Genomic DNA, 18553 nt, shown 5'->3' on the forward strand with positions numbered 1-18553 from the left:
ATAAGTATAATTTAATTCAGGTCCAAAGGTCACATTCACTGCCCTCATACAGCTTTTCCAGATAGTACTAAGTCTTTCCCAACCAGTAAATTTAGTGAGGGATTCAATGATGTCATGTGAGGTACAGGGATGTCAAAATACCTTGCCCAGGGTGATACAATTATGTGACAGATTCAAGATGGGATTAATGTAGGGCTGTACCCTAACCACTGCATAGCACTGCCTCCTGCTGATATCGAATCTCCTTTATGAGGAAACAGTTTCTTCTTGGGGCTGGTCACTTAGCTAACTCTTCAGGAGATTCCAACCAGCCAACCCAAACAATCAAAGTGTAGAAATGGTGTAAGCGCAGTCTAGCCTGCTTCGCATCATGCTTCTCTCCACTCTGTCCATGGAGTTCTGTGTGCCTACAGAACACCTCCACAAATTCAGCAATGACAAGACAATCTAAACGCATCCCTGAGCACAGCAACATAAGCAGGCATGGCAGGTCAACATCTTGTGATCTCCCATAGAGAAGGTTTCTCCCTAGAGAACACATCAAATAAAGAGAACTAAATTCCACAGGCCACCACTAAGAAGTCATGATTGTCACCGGGTCAGGTCTGAGTTTTCAGGATTCTGATCTTTAGAAAGGGTTATACAGAAGGCTCTCGGAACATGGATGGCCCTTCCTAGTGCCGTTAAACCAGCACCTTCAGGTATTCCTAGAAATGTAACACTGGGAGAGTCTTGTGACAGGAGAGTGTGGAAGACATTACTTAGATGACGAAAGAACAGCATCTATAAAGACCAACCAGGCTTGACTAGGTGTGGTCGGTAGGCCCCTGTCCACCAAAACAGCGCTATGTTCTTATACATAAAGGTCTCTAAAGAAATGGTTTATATTTCTCCTTTCAGTAAACCTATGGATCTCAAAATCTTCAGAGCTCTGGAATATTCCCACACAGCACAAAGGTGAAGTCTGTCTTACAGCCCTGGCTGGCATGAACTCTTTTATATCGGCCAGGCAGGAGTTCAAGCTCACCCATATCCACCTGCCTCTGCCTTCAGAATGCCACTGCACCCAGTTCTGCCCTCTTTTCTACCAGAAAAAAAAAAAAGAGCGGAAAAATATTAGTTACGCAATCATTTTGCTTAATTTGTCTACTCATTTCAGCAAGTATGTAAACATACTGAGCGGTGCCCTGCTTAAGAGAAAGAACCATCATTGCAAAGGACGAGAAGTGGAAATGAAAAGACAGGTCGGAGAATGGCAGAAGGTGCTTGCAAAGCTCACATCACATAGGAGACATGAATACCTGAATGATTTTTCTCCAAAGAAGATGTACAAGTGGCCAACATACATAAGAAAATAAATGTAATATTATCAGATGTTAGAAATGCAAATCAAAACCATAATGAAGCCCATGAATTCCAGCATTTAAGCAAGAGGAGATCAATGCCAGTCTGAGCAAGCCTGAGAAGTTTCTCACGTCGTCATACATACTGCACACAAAAGCAGTACTAGTACTGTGTGCATGACAGAAAGGAGAAATATAAACCTGGAGCCTGTAAATGTAGCTATTTACTTCCTAGATCTATCACACAAAGTGTGCCCGGGTCTTATGAGTGTACTGTATCTCTAACTGTGATGTGAAGTACTTTTCTCTATAGGCAGTCATTTCCCTGTTGTCTTCAAGCACTTTGAGAACTGCTAGTTCTCTGAGACAGTTCTGTGTGCTTTCCAAGGGAGACTTCCACTGTTGTCATCTCCACCGCTGTCCACCTGGATCTTCATGACTATGCTATAGAGGTTCATGGATCCTTGAAGCAAAGGTATCAGATATTCCATACAGAAAAGAAAGAAGTCAACTAGTGTTTGATTATTTCCTTGAACTCTCAAAACAATGTCATCCATTTTTTAATTAAGCCAAGCCAACAGACAACTCTCAGGCAGACTAGACTCTAAAGTTTTCCCGTTTGCATGATTCTAGGTACAAAACATGTTCCTGTTTTTCTCCAAATAGCTCCTAGAGACGTGCATTTTTTCTCTCATCATTTTAAATGAATATATCTACTTTCATTTTATTAAAATTTCATATCTCTCATATACATTCCCCACACTGGTGCTTATCAGACATGAGGGGGTAAGTGAGAACAATTTCCAAAGTCTACCAATGCCTAGTCAGTAAACACACCCCAGCAGCCAGAATGTCAAGAGGGATACGTCAGCTCAAGTCAGACAATGACATCCCTTAAAGCACTTTACCTGAATGCCTTGCTGCATAGCACAATAGCCATAAGCTAGCTAGGACTTTACAAATTCACTGAACTAAATAAAATGTAAAATTCAGCTCTTGAGAATAACCATATTTCAGGTACATACAGATTCTGGCTACTGAACAGGGGCGGTCTGGGACATTATGAACAGGACAGAAAGATCTACTGAAGAATGCTGATGAAGAGGATAGAGTCCATGAATGTTCACAGGTGCTGAAGTTTTAGGAACAGCAAGGCCAGTATTTACCAATTGTAGAGTTTGACTCTCTTAAGAATGGCTCTAGGTCTCTACATGTTCCTTGAAGGTTCTTTTAGGTCAGCTTAGGTCAGTGGCAAAACCTGTTCACAGACTCCGCGAATAAATGAGTAGATGAATGAATAGTATGCGCCTTAATTTCTGCCCTAATTTACGCAGAAGATATCAGGGCCTGGAAAGCAATAGTGCCTTGTTTATTTGTTTTGTTTTCTCATGGAGATTTTATTAGAAGATGCAAGTGTCAGCAGGCCAGGCAAGGAGCTTATAGACCCTGCAGAGCCACCAGAAAGCAATCTGTAAATCTGTCCAAAAGGAACTGCATCATTCGAGCAGAAAGCTCCAACCCGGGGGCTGATGAGATGGCTCAGCGGTTAAGAGCACCGACTGCTCTTCCAAAGGTCCTGAGTTCAAATCCCAGCAAACACATGGTGGCTCACAACCATCCGTAACAAAAATCTGATGCCCTCTTCTGGAGTGTCTGAAGACAGCTATAGTGTACACACATTAAATAAATAAATAAATAAATCTTAAAAAAAAAAAAAAAAAAAAAAAAAAAGAAAGCTCCAACCCAAGAAAGTAGTATACACTCCCCAAAGCTCTTGACGCGCACACACAGGGTTAGTCACAGGAGATGCCCTGAAAGATCGAACAGCCTGATGCCAATTTCATGGTAATTTTCTACTGCAAATTTGCTAGAAAGTAATACAATGGCAAAGCCAGCAAGCATCTAACTGCACACAGTCTGTGCCATTCACTCAGAGTCCCCTTGCCTCAGTGTCCTGTGACTCATTCTACCTTGCCCAGCAGCTTCTTGGAAAATAAAGTTTTCAAAACCCTGAATTCCAAAATAGCTAGCAGAAGTTCACCTACGGAAAAGCAATCCCATTAATGCTTCACCAGTGACCTCCTGCAGGGCAAGCGAGGGAAGCTACAGCAGCTTTTTAACATGTTCTGTTTCCCATGTGCACTGACCGACAGCCACAGAAGAGGCAAGCTGCTTCATTTCTCAATGTATCTTTCCTTAGCGAAGGTCTGAGAACAGAAGGCTAGACAAGCAGGGAGCAGCTGTGGCCTGATCTTATGAAAGCCCTCTGCTGGTTCCCTAGCCCCCTCTTATTGTTTCAGACAGACTTTCAAAGAGCCCTGAGCTCCAGTTCCTGGGAAAAAATAACAAGGAAAAGCAGTCCTCTCTGTGTCAACACCACTGTGGCAGAAACATCCAGATACTTCTCTGAGGTGACATAATTAGGAATTAGAATAAGCGAGGCTCACATTCAACTTTAAATTGTTAATCTGCTTCATCTTTTATTTTAATTATTTATGACTATAGGGTACTCTTTAATGTTCTCTGGATAAGAAATTATACAATTTCTATCTCTTGAGCCAAGAAATACTATTGCTGCTGTTTAAGCCAATAGAATTGTTGGTGAATTAGTCTGATAAATTAGTCATTGCCTTTTAGAGCCAAAATGTCAGTTTCTGCAGCACAGAGTGCTAACTGTGAGGCCATAGGAAAGGGATTAAGCAGACCCCTACTTGAGTTTGAATATTTGCTTCACAGCTTTAATAGCTGTGGGATCCTGAGCAACAAAAATTTCTCAGGACTTCCAAAATAGAGATGATGACAGTACTGACTTCTCGGCTATGCACGTCATAACTCAGTCAATATTACCTATGCCTGTGGCACCTCACTATAAAGAATGCATTTTCTAAAAGGTAGGGCTTGAGATGAGACTAAAGACAAGTCTGCTTCTCAGACAACCTGCATGAAAAGAAGGGTCTTCCAAACACAAGGACTTGAGTCTGCTCCTGAAACCATGTACAGAATGTGCCAGACACAGTGGTACCCACATGTAATCCCATCACTGGGGAAACCAAGACAGGAAGGCTCACTAACCAGCCACCAAAAGTGGATAGGTCCTAAGGACCAGCACCTGATGTCCTCTGGCCTGCACATGCACATGTGTACACATCCGTGCATATACACAAACTCACAGCATGAAAAAAAAAATGGCAGCCCTGACGCTCTCATGGAAGGAGAGAACTGGTAGCTTTCAGCTTCCTTATATCACAGTCATTGCCAAAAGAGAATTATCTACCACCTCTGTGCCCTGGAGTTTCAACAAAGTCCTTGTCAGCTTGGCAACGGTAACTTCGATTTCAGTTTGTTGACATTCTGGGCACAGCAAAAAATCGTTCATTTGGTAGGGCAAACAAACATTGCAAGGACATGTGCTATTTTTGTGTAAATAAGATATAGCATAAGCAAAGATTCATTATTAATGTTATGAGCTACACATTATTTTCCAACAAGGCACAACAATTTGGATTGTAAAACTTGTCAACCACACACTTCAAATTCTCATTATATACTCAGTCACTACAAATAGCAGCAGCATTTGGAACTTTGGAAAATGGTCATATAACTCACAAACACAGAATAGAATAGTATTAAGTAATACAGCACCATTTCATTTCTGAATGCACATACAATATCACAAATAACACAAGCTTACCAGGACATGAACACTGAGAACTAACAAACTGGAGAATGTCATCAATATCTTAGTATAAAATCTAGAGAACCTCATTAGTACTCCCTAAAATTAATCAAGGTTAGTTTAACTCAGAACTCAAGAAGTGTGTCTGTAGGGATACTGCTAAGCACTGGCGTGGCATACGTCAGCCATGGGTTCAATATTTAGCACTATTTTAAAACTCAAGAAGAAAACCAAAGACCTCTATGCTTGGTCCTGGAAGAACATGGTGGAGAACACTTGCAGCAAAACGTGATTCGGCTAGACCAGACTTCTATAACCATATTTCACATACAGGCTTTGATTGCATTGTTTCTTTTCCGTCAGCCTAAAGCTCAATTTAGTCTGAATATGTTGCAGACAAACCTGAGAATGAGCGCCACGTATTACTCACCTTTTAATCCCACCCAAACTCCAAAATACCAGCTTTTTCATAATTGCCAAGTGGTGTTATCTCCATACTCCTTAAAGAAAGCAGCCTTAAAGCCAAAGGACATACACATCTTGATTTTCACAGCTTCGCCTCTGAATGAAGACCCAGATTAACCCATTATAGCACTGGTGACTTCGCTTATGAATAATGAATGGCAAATCACTCCAGAATGTCTACAGGGAATTTGTAAATACCCTAAGCAGGGCTGGAAAAGCATTTATTGGGAGAGAATAGAAAGTGTATTTGTTCTCTCTCAGCAGGGAACATCCTCTCCCCCACATCTTTTTTTAAAAGCTAACCAACTCAAGCCTACAAGGCCCAGGGCTTCTTTTAGGACTTCCAAGTCTGTAAGACAGACTAGACTCCCTGCTTCCTCAAGATCCTCCTTAGAACCTACTCAGAGTCTCTCCTAACAAAAAGCAGGCTCCTAGAGAGCACAGATCCTGTCTTACTCACTGGCCAACTTGGCAATGTACACCCTTTATACATACTCAACTGCAGATAATGAATTGCAGAATGTATTGCCAAAATCTCACTTACATTGATTTTCCAAATCTATCCTCTTCCCTATACCTGCACCTGGACCCACTCAAAAAAAAAAAAAAAAAAAAAAATCCTATGGGGCAGAAATCCCGGATCCCACTGTCGGGAGAGCCAGAGTCTGGAAAAATGAAATTCTGTGCCTGGTGGGTGTTTAACATCCCTCTACATCTAGGGTAATAGCAAAAGTAAACACTGCTTATAAAACTGACAGCATTGTAAACTCAGCCTCTAACCTATGTTAGCCTGCTTTACACAATTTTTTTCATAACATCAGTTGCCAAGCTATCTATGAAAAAAAAAAGTTAAATTCATGCAAAAAAGAATCATTTAAATGTCTTTAAAAGATAGAAGAAATGTTACACAGAATAATCTCCCTGTCTGTTTGTTTTCTCCGTGCAAGGGATTTCTTCTTTTCTTTCTGACAGAGAAACATGATAGTCACTCAATCTGAAAGCTGGCTTGGCAGACTAACATGGGCACCTTAGGTCCTCTTTAACGCCTGCCGTCTATAGATCTTTAGATCATTAGGCAAGATTCCCCTCCCCAGATGAGGTTTTCAAGGCAGAGGGGGTGAATGAAAATCCCGCAACCTTAACAACAAAAAGTTCGCCCTCCTGGGTTCCCCAACAAGCACAAAGAAAGAAAACAGCTGGGGAAAGAAAAAGAAAAAATAGTTATCAGAGCACAAAGTGAAGTGGCCCGGGCATCCTGATGGGGCAGAGCAAACAACAAGGCAAAAGAAACCCCGGCTCAGGTACGGACGCCTGACACACTCCACACACCCTCTCCCTAGCCCGGGTCGGATGGGGAGCTCACCGCGGCGTTTCTCCCTTCCATCTTCCATCGCCCGCGCGGGGCTCCGGGCCGCGGGGAACCGGGCTGGGCGCGCGAGTGCGGGCGGCTCTTTGTTGCGCGCCCCGGGACGGACAGCCGTGGCCCACGGCGGCGGCGGCGGCAGCGGCGGCGGCAGCGCGCACCCGGGCGTTAGCGGCGGAGCCCGCGGCGGACACCCGGGCCGGCCCCCGGCAACGTCAAGGCGAAGGCGGCGGGGGCGGCGCCCGGCACGGAGGCGGAGGCGGCGTCGGCGGAGGCTCGGCTCGGCTCGGCTCGGCTCGGCGGAGTAGCGTCCTGCAGCCCTCTGCTGCCTGTTGCTTTGTCTCCTTCCGCAACACCCCCTCCCCCGAGAAAAGTGAGAGGCGCGCTCACGGGCGTTTCCTCCCCGAGAGCGCCGCGCGCAGGCCGTCCCACCTGGGCCCGAGCGCGCGCCCGCGCCTCTCCACAGGGTCGCGGCTGTGGGGAGCGAGTGCGTCCGCCTACGAGGGCGCTCGGGCCACAGGCCTCCCCAGAGCCTTCAGTCGCTGGACGCTGCGGGGGTTCAGGGACACCTGCCCCATCCGGAGAGTCTAGTCCCTGACACCCACTTTAAAGGCCCATTTCTCAAGGAAGTTGTTCTCACCCTGATACAGGCACTCTGGCCCCCATTGCAACCCCATCATTAGGACTGTCCTGCATTGAAATGTCACTTCACTGAGTCTCACTCCTATCCCCTGCCCCGTTTAATGCTTGCAGAAACCAGGGCTGGAATCCACTCCTTTTCAGGGTTTAGGTTACAGTCTGTGAGTTGTGGATGTAGGAGTTGGTGGCCAATATTCCAGGTAAAAGCTATGAGGCAGTGGCCAAGTCCCAACTAGCAACTTTTATTTTGTGCTGATTCTTATTCATGGTTCTATGTTAATACAACTGTCAGACTGGAGATCAAGGAGCCAGGACTAGCTTATCCAGTCTAAAGAAGACCTAATCCAAGTAAAGAGGGTTTCCGCATCAAATTCTTGCCAGAGCCACACACCTCAAGGCAAAAGCTCACCTGGGCAGTTGTATGGCTGCCTGTGATTATTCTCATGTAGCTCTATTGTCTTACCCATGTGGCCAATAGAAGATGACCAGAGGGAGGTGACTAACATGACCAAGTTTAGAATTGGGGGCTAGGGGTCAGATTTCCCCTGACCCCTAAATTCATTCCAATGTCTGAACGCTAACTGCTATCCAGGTTCCCCCTGCCAGACCAGCAGGAAGGTCAGGTTTATCGGTTGTCAAGCATCTCAGTTAATGGATTATTTCTAACCTGTGGATCTTCCCTTCATCCTTACATAAAAAGACCTCTCAGAGGTAGTTCCTCTGTCCCTGTCCTAAATTCCTACCTCCTTGATTCTCCCAGCCTGTGCATTGTGTTGACAAGAACCATAAGTAAGAATTGATACAAAATGCAGTTGCTACCCTGAGAGTTGGCCCCTGATGTTGTGGCTTTTACCAGGAAAAATAGTCCATAATTCATAAATTCAGACAGAGCTTCATATAGGTTGGAAGGTGAAAGACTTAACTTACACTAGCCTATGAATTCAGGGACCTGGAACTAGTGCCCAGAAAACCCAGGAATTCAGTGTCAAAACCTGAGATGTCACCTCTGTAAACAGGAAAGTGGGCTATCTGGGGAGTTCTCAGCTATAGACTGTTTACTTAGTACAAAGGATGCCATGGTTCCAGTCCACAGCATCCCCATATTACCCCACAGAAGGAAGAACCAAAGTGTGGGTTAGTATATGCTTACCCAATACAGTATCCTTCCCTTAACTTGAGCCACGAGCCAAGTTATTATATGTGGTATGGAAGGAAAGAGAAAACCTATTGCAAGGAAAACTACAGACATGAAGTGCTAGAAGACAAAAGGAGAAATGGAAAGGGTGAGATTCTGCTGTATAGTCTTAATATGTAGATTCTAGGTCTGAAGAGCCCAAATTCTGGAATATATATTCTTGCTACTGAAGTAATTATTTACAATGAAGAAAAAAAAAAGAAAATCATACAAATTTCCAAAAGTTGACACAACTAAATGACTTGTTCGTTTGTTGTTTGTTTGGGGGTTTGTTTGTTTGTTTATGAGACAGAGTCTCACTGTGTAGTTCTGACTGGTCTGGAACTCACTATGTATGTAGAACAGGCCCACCCACCTCTGTCTCTCAAGTGCTGCTGCAACCAGCTGCCTACAGACTCTTGATTACCATTGTGAAATGATTTCTTAATAGCTTCATTGAGACCTAATTTATATGCCCCCAAACTGACCCAATTAAAACTCACAATTCAGTAATTTCAATTTATTAGCAGAAAAATACAAACATCACTAGAGTTAATTTTAGAATATTTTATCATCTGCAAAGAAATCTTGCTTTCTACACCTACCTTATTATCATTTATTCTATTCTTAAGGGAGTTCTCTCTTCAAAACCATTAGAATAATATATGTTCATATGGTATGATGTCAGATTTGGAAAACCTAACAAATTTCTTTCACAGGACAGTTTTCATATGCAGTGCTTAGTGGTAATGTTCAGTTTTAATGAGAATGAAGGGAACTGTCTCAGAGTATGCAAATATTCTACTTGGGTGATGTCATATTAATCAAAACATCACATTTTATACTTAAAAGCTATTCACTGCTCTGGATGTAAATTCAACCATAGATATATATATATCTCCAATGACATATTCTAATTAGAATTCAGTTAGAATTAGAGGGTAGTAAGCTAAGACATTCTTTCTTGAGCCAAGTCAGTCTAAATACATAGCATATAAATGCCTGAGTCCATAGATAGTTTCTCTCTCCAAGAGTTACAAGGCAAGTTTCTTATCTCAGGTGAAAGCCAAGGTAACTCACTGTTAGGTACAGAAAGCAATGCAGAGCAAAAACTAAATATGAAAAGCTGCATGCAACATATGAACCCTAAAATTTAGGCACAACTCATTAGCTTATTTTTCTTTTCTCTGTTACAGGTTTTGACAGTTCGTAAGTGTGAATCATTTTGTTTTAAATGTGTAACACATTTAAACAACAAAAAAAAATGCTCACTATGGTCTACAGTTCAGTCTTTGTTTTTATTTGTTTGGTTTTTTGGATTATTTTACAACCCAAGAAGACTCTTAGACAATACACTTAAAGAAAAAGGAGTTTGTTGCTAAGTACATAGAGTATTACTTTACAGCATCAGAAGCCTCCAGCATGTGCTTCAGTGTATAGATGGGATACTTGGTGACCCACACACCAGCAGCATAAAAGCAATTCACTGAGGAGGGCATGGCCTGTGTTATTTCTACCTCCTGATCCTGCCCCTGTCCACAATGGTGCACCAACAAATAATTGTTGACATGAAGTTTTTCACTACCCAAGGGAGAACCACTCAACTGTAGTGAGAATTTGGGCTTCTTTTTTAAAAAAATTGAAATATTATAAGAATATGGTTTTTGGTTTGGTTTTGTTGTTGTTGTTATTGTTATTTTGTTTTGTTTTGTTTTAACCCAGGTGTGGGGATATGGGGCTGCTTCACAGCAGCTAACACAGGACCATGATTTTGTCAAATACACATTTGGAATTTTCAGAGGGTATATAAATGCTAGGTCCCCAAGAGGTGGGTGGGTTGGGGGATGTTGGTTGTTTGCTGTTGGTCACAGAAGAAAGGGGAGAGGGAGGGAAAGATGAGGAGGAAGAAGAAGGAGAAGGAGAAGGAAGGAGAAAAAAATAATTAGATATCCTGAGGGTGAAGATCAACTTGCCCCAAGGAACTCAATGGCCCTAATCAGTAGGAAGTACTCTAACAATAATATTGCCCCCTTTCCCCTCTATCTTTTTTCCCTCTCCTATCTAGTGTTAAGAGGTTGAAAGGGTAGGAAAAAGTAGAAGTGAATGGAAGAAAGAAGAAACTTGAAAGTAGCAAAAGCAAGCTACATTCAACATTGCCTAAAATTGTGTTGTGCTTGAACTTCAAGAGCTCAAGTTAATACTGAGAAGATATGTCTGAGCAAAATTTACCACAAATCTGCTGGATGTGATCCAGTGAGTGCAGGATAGACAAGAGCACTCCATCCATGGAACTAAGAAACAAAGCTCTAAAATGTGGGTAGTGTGCTCAGGTGAATCAGAGACATGGGAAAGAGTAGATTCTACCTGACTTGGAGGATTCAAAAATGCCAGATCAGAGGGTGCTCTGAAGTGACAAAAATACTCAACTCACCTTTCCCTATGACCCAAATACTTTAGGCTAAGTGTGGTACGAAAAACAGTATTAATGTGCATGCTTTAGTTAAGGCATGGTCTTGCTACGTACTCAGACATGTGATTCTCTTACTTCTGCCTGTGAGTACACGATTACAAGTGTGCACTAGCATGTCTAGCCTTCACTTATGTTTATTATTACTTATATGGGTCACTATTCTTTCACCCATTGGTGTGATATTTATTAAACATGTGTTATGTGCTAGATGCATGTAATGGACTATAGCAATACACAAAATATCTCTTCTCTCAAGGAGTTTACAGTCTAAGGAACTTGAGGAAAGAGAAAATAAGTTAAGTATATGGGATGCTACATAAAGCTGTCTTTGGAAGAAATTGAAACATAAGAAGGATAAGGAGTTTGGGGTCTGAGATAGTGAGTAGGTAATGCAAAGGGTTTTCAGGGAAGATTTCACTGAGTGGGTGAAAACTGAATAAGGACCTCAAGCAGGTGAGGTATAAAAGCCATGCCAATGTGTGATAACTAAATATGCTGAACTCCTGAGGTCCTCCTCGGGACTGTGTGTGCTCAGCACAGCAAACCTAGGGCTAAGTGAGAAAGAAGGAGTAGGTAAGGCAGGAGGGAGCTTACAGGCTGCTGTAAGGGTCTAGGCTTTTAAACGTACCCTGGAAGATGTCAGGCAAAGGAACAGTGTAATCTGATCCGGGACCCCCCTGTGGGGTGTACTGGAAGCAGGGGCATGAATTAGGAAGCTATTGAAACAATCCAAGTAAAACGTAATGCTGGCTTAGGTCAGAGTGGGAACAAAGGAACTCATTGAAAAAGTGCTTAGCTTGTGGTATGGTTTAAGGTGGTCATATCTGAAAGACTGGTTCTCAGCAAGTCATATATCACTGGGGAATAAGATAACGGTCCATCTACAGATGGCCCTATCTCTTCACCCTCTGTGAATGCCGGTCAGTCTCTTCTCCTGCTCACCTCCTCTGTGATGTCCAACTCAATATCTACATGTGGTCAATTAAATTCCAATCAATTTTAAGAAAATTATGTTTAAAAATTCAGGTTTCTCTGTCTCTAAAGCACATTTCCCACACACTATCGCCACAGATAGTTGATGGCTACACTATTTAGACAGAGCAGACCTGGACCATTTTTGTCAGTCCAGTCTATAGACAGCCTCACAGAGTGCTGGGATCAGAGAAAGGCAATAAATGAATGACGCTATTATTTTCCCAGACTGTACAGATTCTTAGTACACTGCAGTCTCCTCCAGCTGTTCACTTACTTTTCTTTAACTTGATAATCATCATACATAAATAATATAAACTCAGTGGATAGGGTACTTTAAAGTTGTAAAAAAATTTCTCTTCTTAATTACCAATGTATGATACAATAAATACCTGGACAATACAGGTTCTTAATCAGCCAGGAAGTCAGGATGGCCTGTGATGCCAGCACTTAGAGTTAGAGGTAGGAGGATCAGGAGTTCAAAGCCAACCAAAGCTAAAGAAGAATGTCTCAAAACAAGCAAAGAAAATGATAAATGACTCCTATGCTATATCAAGTTGCTAAGCTGTTTGTTAAGCTTGGTGTGTTCAATGTATTTTTTATGTTACTTAACATTTTCTTGTTATTGTTAAAACAGAATCTCGCTATTATCCAGACTAATCTGTAATTCATAGACACAGTGATCCTCCTGCCTTAGCCTCCCCAGTATCTGTGACTGCAGGCATACACCACTATATCCAGCTGAGTTAGGATAGTCTCAGCTTAGGACTGGCCTCTAGGGATGTAACTCCGTAAATTGAGGCCTATCTGTACTATGTATCATACCAACCTTAAAAACAAAAACCAAGTATTAACATGAGTGCACATTTACATTTTTCTTTTTTACCTGTATTCTGCCAGTCAACCAGAAAATGTTATACCATCAAACAATTCCTGACAACATTTGACAAAAAAAAGTCCCTGTTTCCCTCCAGCCACAAAAGGCTTTTCCAGAATGATGCAATGGATAAAGAGCAACGGTTTCAAGAATAATCTTGGTGTGTAAGGGGGATTCCATAGAAAAACATATCCTTACTAAAATCAATATTTTACTTTAAAAATTTTCCCAAGGTAGAAATGAATTATGGAAATTACCTATTCAGTTTGTATTTAAATTATAAAAGTTCCTTGGAATGTCTCCAAGTAGATGGCACAGCAGAGCAAAGCAACTGCTCTGTAGTCAGACAAGAGAAGGCAGCAAAGGCTTCGGCAGGGAACAGAGGCCCCAGCTCACTTTCTGAATGACCATCATATTTGGTCTTTGTCCTGGTTCCTGGCAGAAAGCTCTTAAAATCTGTGGGGATTTCTGAGTGAAAGGAACCACTTTCATGCCACCTAAGCTAACGCTGATGAAGGGGATTAAAGGTGGGTGCTCTAGACCACTTCAGGATGAGAATGGTCCTCAAAAGCCCTGGAACCTTCAGCCCAAACCACCCACTGACCTAGAGGAAAGGTAGAAGGAATTAGAGATTGGTATTAGTAAAAACTCTTAAAGTAGGGGCAAGCAATACAAGGTAAACCACACACACACACACACACACACACACATACACACAGAGAGAGTGAGAGAGAGAGAGAGAGAGAGAGAGAGAGAGAGAGAGAGAGAGAGAGAGAGAGGCTATTTTTTTTAATTTTAAAAAAAGGATGCTGCTTCATGGACTGGACGGTAGCCCCCAGCATATACCTAGCTTGGCCTTCATGCACGCTGGAGGGAGCGGGGCAGGTGCTGTCACTAACTCTGTTACTTTTCTGTTACCTAACTGAGCCACCCTGTCGGGGCAAAGTGAGAGAGGATTTGCCTAGTTCTTCAGTGAGGATGTGCCAGCGTGGATGGGTAACCAGGGGGACCTCGTTCTTCTGAGAGAATAAATGGAGAGGGAGAGGAAGCAGGGGTGGGGGTGGGGGGGGTGCTGCAAAATGACTCAGCAGTTACAGCACTTGCTCTTTTCCCAGAAGACCTAGGTTCAATTTCCAGCACCCTCACAGTAGCTACAACTATCTGTATCCAGTTCCCAGGGATCCAGTGCCCTTTTTTGGCCTCCAAGCCCGTGTCAATACACACATATTGGCAAAACATCTTTTTTTTTTTTTTAATAAATAAATAAAACTTCCGAGGGAAGACTCTTGTTGAGTCTGAGATTTAAATACATTGTATATTAGGAGGCTGTAGAAAGCCCAAGTGCCACATCACAAAAGCAGAGTAAATATAGCTTTTCAGAAGGCAGAAAGTATGTGTAGGTTTAAGGGGTATTGTGGCAGTAGCACAGTGAACAGTCTCCTCAGGAGATGTACTAAGGCTCAACAAGTCAAAATCAAGACTACCTCCTGCTACAGAGCTGTTGTCATGGGAACCTAGGACCTACTCAAAGTCAAACCTCAACCATTGACCAATTAGAACTGTTGTATTCTAACCCCTCTTTTGCACTTTAGAGACAAACTACAACAACAACAACCGGTAGCTTCTATGTGAACAGCCATAGCTTACTGTGTCATGGTAGACCTTCACTATGCTGCTGGCCCAGGGCTCCTTTGCAGGGTACCCAATAAAGATGTCTTTACTGAGAGAGAAAACTGACAACACAGGGCTATGGAATATTTAGGGGAGGGAATAAAAAATAAATATGATGATTGGGGTGACATATAACTCTATTTTTTTAAAGCACATCAGACAATACACAAAATGAGTGAGTTTTACATTTTGAGTAGTGAAATGACTGCCAAGGGGCATGGGCTATTAGCGACATCTATGAGTGAATATTTTCACCATCCACAACTCTGACCCACCACAAAAACTCATATCATTTATTTTTCTTTAAATTTGTTTCCCAGCGTTTTGCCTAGAACATAGAACATAGGAGAATATTCACCAAATGACTGTGAACAATGAATGGACTCTCTCTCCTTATTTTGGATGACATAATATTTGTTTAAGAACTCCTTTGGTTGCAATAGCTCGAAAGAGATATAGTTTGGGGACTACTGTCAACAAAGTATGTATACGTTTAGACATGTGTTTTTGTAGGTGTGTATATGTGTGTGTGTGTGTATATATATATATATATATATATATATATATAGTTATATAATATATATAATATATAGTTATATAATATATACATATATGTAGGTATGTATATATATATATTTTAGAAGAAAATGAGTTTCTAATTAAATATACTTACAAGAAAACTGCATGTCTAGAACACATTACAGGTGATTTTTATAAAAAATTAGGAAAAATACTAATTCCTCAAGAACACATTTTACAAACAAAGTGAAAAGTATTTCTCAATTTATTTTGTAAGGTCATCACTTCTTTGGTACCCAAACCAGATAAATATAACAAAAGAAAAGAAACTGTAGACCAGTGTCTATTACCAAACTTGATGTACTGAATATAATTAGCTAAGTGAATGCAGCAACATATAAAATAAGTAATCATCACAATGTTCATGTACGCTCTTAGATAAAACACCTACATCTTGAAGTCTAACCCAACATGAGTGAATTTAGAAACAGAGTCTTTAAGGGGTTAATTAAGATTAAATCGAATTATAAGAGTGGATTGTCAATCTCAATAGGACTCATATCCTCATAAAATGGGTAAGATATTCTTTGATCTTGGGCAAATCAATCTAATAATTTAAGTCACTGTCTGAAATATTTTGTCATATCTGCCAAGCAAAATAACACTGTTATGAATAAATGGAGTTTATCATATTAACATAAATTGATTTAGAACTTAAAATTAACTTATATAACTCACCAAATTACTATTTGCAAAATCAACCAAACAAAAAACTTTGAAATGTACAAAATTAAGTATTGGATCAGTACAAAAAGCATCTTAAAAATAGGTAGGTATTTTGAGGCTTGTCATAACACAGTGTATATACTATCAATATTCACACATATATATTATATGCTATAACTCTTTGAGTGGCCTTCCAAAAAGTGTTACTCATCCCATCTATATTATCCAAATTATTAAGATAAAGTATCTCATGGTATTCACCTGTCAATGTTAAAACATTAAAATAGCGCAATGTCTTCATGACTTGTTGTGATTTAGATACTGACCTTTTATGTCTTCTATTTCTTCATCAGCTTGGCCAGAAGCTTATCAAGGTTACTGATCGTTCAAAGAGTCAACATTTTATTTTCTTGATATTTTGCACTTTTTAAAAGATTTATCTTTATTTATATGTGCACGCATATGTGTCTTATACATAGATATCACATGTACATAGGTGCTCACAAAGGCTATCAGAGGTTTATGAAAGGTATCTGATTCCCCTGGAGCTGACATTGCAGTTAGTTGTCAGCCATTGAATGTGAGTGCTGGGATTTGAACTTGTGTCCCTGAGAAAAGCAACAAAGGCTTTTAACTACTGAGCCATCTCTCCTATCCATCCTTCACTTATCTATATTTTTGTCTGTTTTTTGTTTTATTGGTTTCTAGTCTAATTGTTTCCAACTGTACCTTGGATTCTATTTGCTTTACTTTTTCTGTATTTTAAGATTGCAAGTTAGATTTTAATTGAATTCAATGGTAGAGGAAATCAAATAAGTTGTAAAGTAGTTCAACCTGAGTAAGATAGAAAGTGAGCACCTGGGAATCCCTCTAGAGCCAACATCCAAGACTATCCCCAGACTCTAAAAATACTCCCCAATGATCCCATACTGCAGAATCGTCTATACCCCCTCCTTGGTGGTATCTTCTCCATCTCTGTAACCTTAGTGTCTATCAGATGCCATGCTCTCTAATTTCTGAGTCACTTCCATCAGAAAAATTCTAGTTTGAGGTATTAAAAAAAAAAAATGGCCAGGCGTGGTGGCGCACACCTTTGATCCCAGCATTTGGGAGGCAGAGGCAGGCGGATTTCTGAGTTCCAGGCCAGCCTGGTCTACAGAGTGAGTTCCAGGACAGCCAGGGCTACACAGAGAAACCCTGTCTTGAAAAAGCAAAAACAAAAACAAAACAAAACAAAACAAAACAAAAAAGTAGTTAGATAAAGGATTTCCCTTTCAGGTTCTTTTTCTTGAACTTGTTGAAAATGAACTCATGCTAAAGAAGAACAAGGAGTCAAACAATCCGACATAGTTGCCGAGCAAAGCCAGTTTTCTCCTAGGTAGAAAAGAAGGCTGGATTTTCTAGCATGACTGTATTCAGGTGGGGCTCCACTGTTGGTTCTGGTTAATGGAAAGTCAACAAAAGCATACACACCTGGAACACATTCTCCCAGACAGCCTCCATAGTCCCTGTCTAATGGGGGAGGGGGTCAGAGCAGCCAGAATCTATGTCAACACGTATTCCAGGAAGTAAAGAAAAAGCAGCTTTTTGTATTGCTAAGCTACTGGAATGAAAGATTTCCATTGCAGCAGATATATTACTATTCTTGCTTGATAACTAGCTAAAACTATACACAATCAAGTGATGTTATCAATAATGTTATTATATGCTTTGCATGAATTCTGTTATCCAAATGTAAATGGGTCAGCTATGCTAAAAACTGTTAACAGTCTCATCGTGTTCATTATACATTTTTTGGAGAAAAGTGACTGCATGAAAGAGTAGAACATAATGAATTATATTCTGCATATAATTATATTATTCTGTATAATATAATGAATTTTAAGGCCTTCTATCATCACTCTGCTGAGTTGATTTTTTGTGGAATTTCTTAAATGAAGTGAACAATCTGAAGAATGTAAACTCATAAGCAACTGAGAGAGTGTCCCAGAAACATGGACACAAATATCTCCAATAAGAATACCTGGAGTGAAATTCTACATCAATTGTGTTAAGATTCATTATCGTGCAACTAGCATTTCTTCCTGACTTTCTCCTACAATTCCTCTGCTCACTGGCTAGACATTAATAGGCCTTCTGTTAAACTTTTGAGGCCTCTTCCATTCTGACGATTACATGATTAGGGTGGATAAATGCCCAGAGCCAACATGATAGACCACCTACCACCAGAATAATTATGATGAATGAAATTTTCATTTTTAACTATCAAATTCACTAATGAAACTTTTATGAGTAATAAACATGGATATTGTTTTTGTAAATATTCAGTTGCAAATGTATCTGTGCATATTTGCAAATCTTTTCATTACAAACACACTTGTTTATCATTACAAACACCTTGTAGCACTACATAATAATGACTTACTACCAAAACTGAGTGATATTTCAAGAGCTGAGAATAAATTTGATAGATGTAAACACTTCTATGTATCTCCATTTATTTCCATGGCAACCAATTAAAATAAGTGTGTTTAATTAGTTGTTGATAAATCACTAAGTTACTATTAATAGATACCTAGTATTTAGAATTGCCTCTCATATAATTATCATAAGTAATGCCCTGCTTATTGCCAGAATAGACCAATTCAATTTATATTA

At 40.7% G+C, this 18553-nt stretch overlaps 1 protein-coding gene across 17 annotated transcripts in view; it reads right to left on the bottom strand.

The window, feature by feature from the left end:
* The window catches only part of Psd3 (pleckstrin and Sec7 domain containing 3), a 522982-nt gene that overhangs the window by 366215 nt on the left and 138214 nt on the right, over window positions 1–18553 (bottom strand). For 4 of the 17 annotated variants that reach the window (XR_003947256.1, XR_003947257.1, XM_030243451.1 and 1 more), the window contains exon 1: window positions 6848–7575. The exons of the other annotated variants lie outside the window; for them this stretch is intronic. Coding sequence is in view for 2 of the 4 variants with exons in the window: in XM_030243451.1 (XP_030099311.1) it covers window positions 6848–6868 (21 nt within the window). In the remaining 2 variants the exon portion in view is untranslated. Of the gene's footprint in view, window positions 1–6847; window positions 7576–18553 lie in introns of those variants that run through there. 17 annotated transcript variants of the gene reach the window in all.

Source organism: Mus musculus, chromosome 8 (genome assembly GCF_000001635.26).
Source record: "Mus musculus strain C57BL/6J chromosome 8, GRCm38.p6 C57BL/6J".
Taxonomy (NCBI): domain Eukaryota; kingdom Metazoa; phylum Chordata; class Mammalia; order Rodentia; family Muridae; genus Mus; species Mus musculus.